At 47.0% G+C, this 9,948-nt stretch overlaps 1 protein-coding gene across 1 annotated transcript; it reads left to right on the forward strand.

Moving 5' to 3' along the window:
• Nucleotides 1-1,990: 1,990 nt before the first annotated feature.
• On the forward strand, nucleotides 1,991-9,401 carry LOC106812388. Its single transcript, XM_014816258.1, has 7 exons — nucleotides 1,991-2,127; nucleotides 3,832-4,011; nucleotides 5,629-5,737; nucleotides 6,327-6,485; nucleotides 6,683-6,908; nucleotides 7,068-7,187; nucleotides 7,893-9,401. Exons 1-7 carry the CDS (start codon nucleotides 2,101-2,103, stop codon nucleotides 8,434-8,436), a joined length of 1,365 nt encoding a protein of 454 aa, XP_014671744.1. The 5' UTR covers nucleotides 1,991-2,100; the 3' UTR covers nucleotides 8,437-9,401.
• Nucleotides 9,402-9,948: the final 547 nt, after the last annotated feature.

The following is a 9,948-nucleotide window of genomic DNA, read 5'->3' on the forward strand; positions in this document are numbered from 1 at the left end:
CCGTCACAGCAACGCAAGCGCCACCTGCCGCGACTCTCGCTGCGTCGGCTCTTCCACGGCCACCGCGGCAAGAAGGGTCCCTCGCGTCACCATGGCGACGGCGGCGGCGGGGCGGACACGCTGGACTCTCGATCGGACACGGCGATGCTGCCGCCGCCGGCGCGCGCCGTTGCCGCGACGACGCCCGCCTCGCACGCCGTCGCCACGACGACGACGAAGCAGGCGAGCCTTGCCGAACCGGAGGACCTCGATAGCGTGGGCGGCGAGGAGGAGGAGGAGGTGGAGGAGGAGGAAGAGGAGAGGGAGAGGGCGGAAGACGATGGGAGCCTGCTGGAGTGCCCGCTGTGTTTCGTGGAGCAGCCGAGGCCGCATTTCCCGGACATCGGGACGTGTGAGCATCGGTCGTGTCGCTCCTGCCTCCAGCAGTACCTGCACATAGGTAGGTGTTACTTCTTCTACTTCTTCTTCTTCTTCTTCTTCATCTTCTTCTTCTTTTTATTCTTCCTCTTCTTCTTGAGTCACGATGCTACACTCGTCCTAACCACTGCAGCACTCAGGGCCGGGTGATGAAAGCCTCAAGGTCTCCAGACGTTGACACAATATTACAAATATTGTCATACTTTCAGTATTAATATTTAGCAGGTGAACCAACTTGTTTTCGATTTCTCCCATGCAGAAAATATAGCGTAATAAACTTAGTAAAAACCAGCTGCACCTATTTATCAATCAATATACAATTATTGATAACAGCAGCATTGCAACACCTAGCGGCTTTACCAGGTAAAAATTGTTATTAGTCTTTCGCTTAAGTGAAAAGTGCAATCATTCAAACTCCTAAGTCACCAGCTGCAGCAATGGATTTATCGTCATTAGACGAAACTCCTTGTGCCATTTACCTACCACAGTACCCACTTTGGTGTCACGAGTACTTGCACACACCGGTCGATTCTCACCTACATCTCGACCTACATCTAACCTTGTCTGACTCCCTACCTACATCTATCCTTGTCTGACTCTCTACCTACATCTAACCTTGTCTGACTCTCTACCTACATCTAACCTTGTCTGACTCTCTACCTACATCTATCCTTGTCTGACTCTCTACCTGCATCTAACCTGGTCTGACTCTATACCTACATCTAACCTTACCTGACTCCGGTAGAGCGTCAGACAAGGTTAGATGTAGGTAGAGAGTCAGGCAAGGTTAGATGTAGGTAGAGAGTCAGACAAGGTTAGATGTAGGTAGAGAGTCAGAAAGGTTAGATGTAAGGTAGGGAGTCAGACACATCTAACCTTGTCTGACTCTCTACCTACATCTAACCTTGCTGACTCTCTACCTACATCNGGACGACGAGAGGGAGGAGAAGGACGAGATGAAAGGAGAAACATGAAAAGATTGGGGCAGTGAGGAGAGAGAAGAGATTGCGGGGAGTCATGAGAGAGAGATGTGAGAGAGAGGAGAGAGGAGAGAGAGGAGAGAGGGAAGAGAGAGAGAGACGCATGAGAGATGGATGAGAGCATAGAGAGAGAGATGAGAGAAGGGAGAGAGATGATAGAGAATTAGATGGAGAGAGAGAGAGAGATACACGAAATAGAGACTAGATTGGAGGACCGAGGAAGAGAAGCAGATGAGAGAGAGGAAAGAGGAGAGAAAGAGAGAGAGAGAGAGGATTGAGCAGAGAGAGAGAGAGAGAGAGAGAGAGAGAGAGGACCGAGACGAGGAGAGATGAGAAGAGAGAGAGGACGAGACAGGAGAGACAGGGAGACGAGAGCGAGGACGAGAGCAGAGAGACGGAGAGAGACGGAGAGAGAAGACGAGAGAGAGAGAGAGAGAGAGGGGAGAGAGAGAGAGAGAGAGAGAGAGCGAGAAGAGAGCCGTCTCTGAGCACTGAGCGTTTGAGCGTCGAGAGAGGAGAGAGAGAGTGTGTTGTGAGAGAGAGAGCAGGGCCGTTAACCACACTATACTCCTGGCAGCCGTGAAGGCGAGATCAAGCATGCCCACGGCTGCATGTCCCTCATCACCAAGATGGACAGACGGTCGTGCATCACATGACCTGCTCTGGTCTGCAGCCAACCGAGTTCTGTTGCTCGTGCCCATGAATGAGATCTCGACCTTCATTACCTCAGGTTCGTGCACCAAGGTCAATGTTCTCCCGGTTGGGAATTAGATGTAAGGTAGGGAGTCGCGAAGACTTGATGTAGGGAGAGAGTCAGAACAAGGTTAGATGTAAGGTAATGAGAGTCAGGCAAGGCATAGATGTAGGCACGGTCAGAGAGTCCATGTCAAGGTTTAGATGGCGGTAGAGAGCAGGCAAGTGTCTAGTGTAGGGTAGAAGAGGTCAGACTAGGTAGACATGTAGCCGGTAGATTAGGTCAGACAAGGTTAGAATTAGGGTAGGAGGTCAGGCCAAGGATAGATGTAGGGTAGGGATCGCAGTCAGGCAAGGATAGATGTAAGGTAGAGAGTCAGCAAGATAGATGTAGGTATGAGTGTCAGCAAGGATAGATCGTAGGTCTAGAGAGTTAGGCACAGGATAGACTGCGAGGTAGGATCGGTAGGCAACGGACTAGCATGTAGGTGAGCCGTCAGACAAGGTTAGATGTAGGTAGAGAGTCGACGCAAGGTTAGATGTTACGGTAGAGAGTTCAAGCAAGGTAGATGTAAGGATAGAGCGTCAGAACAAGAGATAGATGTAGGTAGAGAAGCCTGCCAGACAAGGTTGGATGCTACAGGTAGAGAGTTCAGAGCAAGGTCAGATGTACGGTAGAGCAGTCCAGACAAGGTTAGCATTAGGCTATGAGAGTCAGCAGAGGTTAGATGTAGGTAGAGAAGTCAGTCAAGCGTTACGATGTAGGTAGAGAGTCAGGCCAGGTTTAGATGTAGGTTAAGTGAGAGCTTCAGCGCCGAAGTTAGACTGGTAGGCCTTAGAGGAGTCAGGCAAGGTTAGATGTAGTAGAGGAGTCAGTCAAGGTTAGAGGTTAGGTAGAGAGTCAGGCAAGGTTAGCTGTATGGTAGAGACGTCAGTCAAGGTTAGATGATAGGTGGGAGTCAGAGCAGGTGTAGCATGTAGATAGAGAGTCAGACAAGGATAAGATGTAAGGTAGAGTCAGGCAAGCGTCTAGATGTAGCGTGAGAGTCAGGGCACAAGCTTATAGATGTAGGTAGCGAGATTCAGCAAGGTTAGATGTATGGTAGAGTCAGACCAGTTAGATGTAGTAGAGAGTCAGAACAACGGTTTAGATGTAAGGGGTAGAGGAAGTCACGTCGAGGATAGATATAGGTGAGAATCGACCGGTGTGTGCTGCAGCTGGTGACATCACAGCGGGTACCATGGTAGGTGATGGGTAAAGGCGGTGGTAGTTTCTTTTGATCCCAAAGTGTGCGGGTAACATCCGCTTTCAGGTATCTATCCATCGAGGGAAGTATTCTCTGAGTGCGTTGTTGAAACAGGTTCCAGGGCTCAGTAAAGCTGCCCAAACGTAGGCTCAGACATTTCATCTAATCAGCATTTATAGAAGAGCCACCAACCATTCGATTTCGGCAGAATTTGTACGATTTCAGCCTATAATTCCACCCATTACGATTCACTCACGTTCTCACATACATGCCGGTATCTTTGTGTTTGTTGTTACACTACGATGAGTATGCACATGATTGTATTTTATTTGCTAATCGATTATTATATTGCTTAAATTATGTAGTATTGTGCTTAAAAATGACTCGTTACCAAAGATTCGAAGTTAGAAGTTATAGGGTGTAGTAAGCTATAGGGTGTAGCGCGTGTGATTGCGATGCACGCGGAGTGATCGGCACGTGTTTTACCTTCGCAGTCCGTCGGGATGCACGTTCTGGGCGGTAAAGGAAAGCCGTTGGCAGCAGGGAAAGAGAAGAATCTATCTGCGAGCTGGACCGATCGTCGGCGCTCCCCGTCGGCATCGCCGCTTATCGGCGAGGCGTACTCCGTGCCCGCCCATCATCATCGGCGTGCCGTGTCTGGTTCGCGACAAAAGGTGTCTGCTGCCAACATCGTGATGTACTATATGAAGCAGAGGATAGAACGGCTGAGGTATCTTATAGAAGCTGGGTATGGACGGTGATGTATTATAGAGCTAGACGGCAGACGAGGTAACGTGTGGATGGAAGGTGTATGTCTATAATAAGTGGGGATGTAAAGGTGTGTCACTATAAAAGCTAGGCGATGGAAAGGTTGATGCTTACTATAGAAGCTAGGGAAGATGAGTCAAGTGGGATGGAAGGTGATGTACTATTAGAAGCTAGGGGAAGAGAGGCAAGTGAGATGGACGGTGATGCGACTATAGAAGCTGGAAGGTGATGTACTATAGAAGCCTAGCGGATGAACGGTGCATGTACTATGATAGAAGCTAGGGCAGGAAGGTGAATTACTATAGAAGGCCTGGGGATGGAAGGTGATCGATACTATCAAGAAGCTAGGACTGGAACGGTGATTACTATAGAAGCGGGATGGAAGGTGATGTACTTATAGCAAGCTAGGGATGGAGTGTGATGTTTTTTTTTTTTTTGTCTACTATAGAAAGCTAGGGATGGACACGGCGTTGATGTACTATAGAAGCTAGGGAAGAGAGGCAAGTGCAGATGGAAGGTAACTGTACCTATAGAAGCCTGGCGGAAACGAGACGGCAAAGTGAGGATCGACCGGTGACGGCTACTATAGAAGCTGCGGTCAACTTGATGTATATGAAGCATAGGGATGGAAGGTGATGTTACTATTAGAAGCTAGGGATGGAGAGGTGATGTACTATAGAGCCGTGGGGATGGAAGGTTGGATGTACTATTAGCAAGCTAGGCGATGTGACTCGTGATGTACTATAGAAGCTAGGGATGGAAGGTGATGTACTATAGAAGCTAGGGAAGAGGGGCAAGTGAGGATGGAAGGTGATGTACTATAGAAGCTAGGGAAGAGGGGCAAGTGAGGATGGAAGGTGATGTACTATAGAAGCTAGGGAAGAGGGCAAGTGAGGATGGAAGGTGATGTGTACTATATGAAGCTAGTGGAAGAGGCAAGTGAGGATGGAAGGATGAGATGTTAACTATAGAAGCTAAGGGCAAGACGGGGCAAGTTGAGGATGGAAGGCTGATGTATATTAGACAGCTACGGCGAAGAGGCGCAAGATAGAGGACGGAAGGTGAATGTACTATAGAAGCTGGACGCGAATGCGCGGTGGTGTACTCTAATACGAACGGTAGGGATGGAAGGTGATGTACTATAGAAGCTAGGGATGGAAGGTGATGTACTATAGAAGCTAGGGATGGAAGGTGATGTACTATAGAAGCTAGGGATGGAAGGTGATGTACTATAGAAGCTAGGGAAGAGGGGCAAGTGAGGATGGAAGGAAAAGAGAAGGACGGTGAGCACGAAAACAAGATAGGGGAGAAGTGGTTGTAATGTAAGCTAAGTAGAGAAATCTTGTGTATACTTTCTCCTGAGCAAGCAAGAAGGTAAGCCGAATAAAGTAAGTTATGGTAAGGTAGGATAACGAGAAAGCTGTGCACGATTGGAAAGCGTCCACCTAAACATTCGACAAAAAAACTTCAGTTCGCTGCATTGCTACAAACGCAGGCAGTAATCGAGTGCATTTGACTCGCAGATTTATGCCAAGTTCCAGCACGTGTCTAAGCATCGCAGGAACATTTACATAACGAGCGGCGTGACAGCTTCAGTGCTCATCTCACCGATGCTAGCAGGCCTTGCTGTCGGTGAGTATACTGTATACGCCATATTTTTCGCGTACAGATATTTTCGCGAATTCAGACTTGACGCACAATTTCGCGAGTGGTTAATTTCGCGGTCGGTCAATTATTAATTATTCGGTGTTAGTCGGTATGAGTTATTCGCGTGTTGTTATTTTCGCGGTCGGGGACGCGTTCGCGAAATTCGCGAAAATTAAAACACACTTGCATCGCGGGTATACAGCTCAGTATGGTATAGCGTGGCGGTCCTTATGAGTGAAAAATTGGTGACGTAATTGATTGTGCGTGCGTTCATTTATGATATGTGTTGTGTAGTGATGTAAATATTGCAGTGTCACGGGTAAACAGTAACATGTAACGATATGTGCATTGCTACCATCATTATAGTACATACGTGCATATGTTAATATAGTACACGCATATATATATATATATATATATATATATATATATATATATATATATATATATATATATATTACGATCAGTATAATATCAAGAGCTAATAATAGCTAAGGTATATTTAATCAATAATAAAGTATTATTAGCTATTGATAATATATGGTTTTTGTGTTTATGTTTCTCTCGCTTGCAGGAATTGGTGTTCCTATATTACTAGCCTACGTGTACGGCGTGGTGCCTTTCTCACTGTGCCGATCACGAGGCTGTGGACCAACCACGTCGCTTGAAGAGGGAACTTGCATAGAATTTGATGATGATAACGAAGGCACGATAGGAACATTCGTTTTGAGCGGTAATGTCACCACGTTGCTTTGCCGTATAATTGAGCCATAATTTTTTTTTTAAGAATTTCGTCACCGCTCTTTGTCGTTATGTCTTTAGAATTAGTGAGGAAGTAACCTGAACGACAACAACAACATAATAATGTTCGATGTATTTGTTTACGTACTGCAATGGATGACGAGTGATTCTTTGGCGGTTACGTTGCAGAGAACTCCAGTGTTCTCCCCCACAGCGTGACCAACCCTAGCATCGGGGAAATGTCCGTGATGACGTGCACATCGGCCAGCAGCGGTCACCTTGACCGGTTCAGCAGAAAGGGTGAAGTGGAGCGAGACAGTGCTAGCAATATGGCCTTAGCGGCAGAGAATGCCTCAGTCTGTTTACCCGGAAGCACGTTTACTGCACACGGACCTAACGACAACTTTCTAAACAAGTAAGCGGTGGTCTGTGTGACATTAAATGCTGCTCATGTGAGTCCTCTCTATTCCTACGCTTCCCATTCCTCAGAATATTACTTTGTTGTGCACGAATTGCTTTGCTATGCGTAATGTAAGTGCTGTGAAGAGTAATACGATATTATTTGTTCACATAGGTTAGAAGTTCAGGCAGAAGTGCTGCCGCCTGGTGTTAGGAGTGGCGTAAATGGTGGAGAGTCAGCATCGGCAGGCTCGAATGTTCATAAGGTGCCAGCATCGTGCCACTATGTGATGAGGTGAGTCACACGTAAGCACAGCCAGACATCCAACTTCTACTCCTACCGTAGCTCTGCAATGTGTCGTGTACGTCAATGGTTTTTAACTTTTCCTAGTTAGCATCACCTTTCTGATGTTTATCAAACCCTCATGATCAAGCCGTCTCCCATTTTTTTTCAAATAACATTTAACTCTAGATTCCATTTCTTTCTAGAAGTTTTGATGGCATATGCCATTTCTAAATCCAGAATTTTTTAGTCATCACCTAGTCATTGTTGTTTCAGTTTGTGTTTATTTTCTGTTTTAGTCATCGATGTTTCCCTCATGGTGATGCATACTTCCTGTCGTTCCCACATGCTTACGCAACCCCAAGCTTGGCCCTTATCTTCATCTTAATGCTCCTGGCCTGTTTCAGCCTCCATATCCAACTACTGTTCGTACGCAGCCGCACAACTGTGTCCTGTCGTGGTTCTATACATCACCAAGAGCACTCGACACCAGATTGTTTACAGTCCATGTAGCCACATAGATGTTTCTCACAGTTTTGCTATTATAGATAGTATAGTATATAGTATATAGTAGTATTTCTACCGGATAGTAGATTGCAGCATTACCTTTGCAGTCCGGAGGGAAAGTTAAGGGTTGGTGCGGCATATTTCAACGTACATTAGCAATTAAATAAGTAGGAAGGTATAGCGCACTCATGCGCAGACATCTTCCCGCAGGTTCGACAAGGATTGCGGCGGTAAGAGCGGCTGCGTCGCCATGGAAATGAGCGTCCCGATCGAGGTCATGCCGGCCGCCGACACCGTGGGGAGCCACCATCGCCGCGCCGGCTCGCCCGCGTCCGTCTACTCGACGCGCTCCTACGAGCTGTGCGAGCGACGCAGGCCGCCCACCACCAGCGTGAGCGTCGGGGAGTGCATGTCGAGCCACGCGGACGACGACAACGACGACAACGACGACGGCGGCGGCGGGACGCGGCGGCGCCTGCGAGCGAGCCGGAGCGACACGGACGGGACGTGGCGCGCCGTCGCCGACGGCAACCACCTGTCGCGCTGGTCGCTCCAGCACGGCCGCCGCGCCGGTGGCGCCCCCTCGCGGGCCGATGCGGAGAAGCCGCTTGGCGAGGGGGGAGGGACTCCCGCTGCCAGGAGGGCGGCGGCGGTGGCGGCGGTTGCTAAGCGACAGAGCAGTCACGGCAGCAGGGAGCGGAACCTCGGAAGGGCGCTTGCGAAACAGCAGGGCTCAAAGCAGAAGAAGTCGTAGGGGAGATTTTTTTTACGTCGCGCGCGCGCGGGCGGACGGGCGGGGAGCGTCGCCGAGATAGCTGTGATCAGACGAAGAGCTTATTGATTGCATGAGTGAGAGTCGCGCTCACGGCAACAAAGAAACACGTGAGACAGATAAGAGGGTGAAACCCAGTGATAAACGTCATTTCTGATGATGATATCTCCTGTGCCACATATAGACATAGCTGTATATTTTTTTCTAGTCGTTTTTTTGTGTATTTTCCAGTTCAGTATTAGCTGTGCAGATAGAGGCGGCCGCAAATGATGGATTCACAGTTTGTTTCGATGTGAAGTAAATTCTGTTCATCGATTTATGAACGTGTCAAATATTTCGGCTATTATTTGTGTGGGTAGTAATTCCGGATGCTTGAAGGAAGTTCGGCGTTTTGTTTCATTGACAGAAATTGTAGCCGCGTTATTCTTTAGAGGTTTGTACTAATGTAGAGTGCAATCGTGCACGTTCACGGTACGAGACTGGTGCAAACAAGCAGATTTTGTGTTCTCTATCGACATTAACTACGTACGTACTAGGGGGGGTATAATAACAGATAATCTACACTGAATTTTTCCCATTTCCAAGAATATTACATTGCTGTGCTTCTGCGTAGGGGTTATATAACTGGTTTATATCGATGCTCTTAATTGCTACTGTCGTATCGTTTGGTTTGTTGTAATTCTGCCTGCATGTCGTTTTTGGATGTGGGAATAAAACAAAACACCTCCCATGTGAGTACTCACATCTGCCTGCTCCTCCCCACCTTCTATACTAACCATGGTTAAGCTTTGTTGGGTGCACCGTATTTTGCAAGTGCCAATAGAGGTTTGTATACAAGAGTAGAATGAACGCTCTTCTGTGTCATAATCTTACGTCTCGTAAAAACATTCCAGTGTACGGTAATTTCTTCTTTTTGTGTCCATCAATAAACTGGACATTCTTAGAAACACAGTCTTTCTGGTTATATCTCGTTGGCTACATACTCGTATGTAGTATTTCTCAAATGACCATCTATGATTAGATTGTACAAATACTAGATAGCATTTAGTATGCATATTTACAGGAGCTTATAAAAGGAATTCCTTTTATAAGGAATTCATAAAAGAATTCCTATTATAATGAATTCCTATTATAAGGAATAGATAAAAGGAATTCCTTTTATATGCTCCTGAATCCTGATAGTGATATTTATATATAGCCAAACCAATGATTACATGGCAAATGACATTAGAGGCCTTGTGAGGACAACCCTTATCAATTTCTTTCAGCAAATGTTCAGTATACGTAACCATATGATACAATAGAGAGAATATTTTAGAATGTCTACCACAAGGTCCTGCTATAAAAACCATAAGGAGCCAGTACAGAATAAGCATGGCAGGTTAATGCTGGACTACCTATCTACTGTACCCCCCCCCCTCCTGTCTCTGTGTGTGTCTCTGTGTCTGTGTAGCTTCTTCACCCAATTCTTAACATTACCTTGATGTAATCCTA

Source organism: Priapulus caudatus, unplaced genomic scaffold, assembly GCF_000485595.1.
Source record: "Priapulus caudatus unplaced genomic scaffold, Priapulus_caudatus-5.0.1 Scaffold642, whole genome shotgun sequence".
Classification (NCBI taxonomy): domain Eukaryota; kingdom Metazoa; phylum Priapulida; class Priapulimorpha; order Priapulimorphida; family Priapulidae; genus Priapulus; species Priapulus caudatus.

Coding starts and splice junctions, on each gene's coding strand:
- LOC106812388 (XM_014816258.1), top strand. CDS start 2,101: ATGAGATCTCGACCTTCATTACCTCAG. Junction 5,738..6,326: donor GCTAGCAGGCCTTGCTGTCG/GTGAGTATACTG, acceptor TCTCGCTTGCAG/GAATTGGTGTTCCTATATTA. Junction 6,486..6,682: donor AGGAACATTCGTTTTGAGCG/GTAATGTCACCA, acceptor GTTACGTTGCAG/AGAACTCCAGTGTTCTCCCC.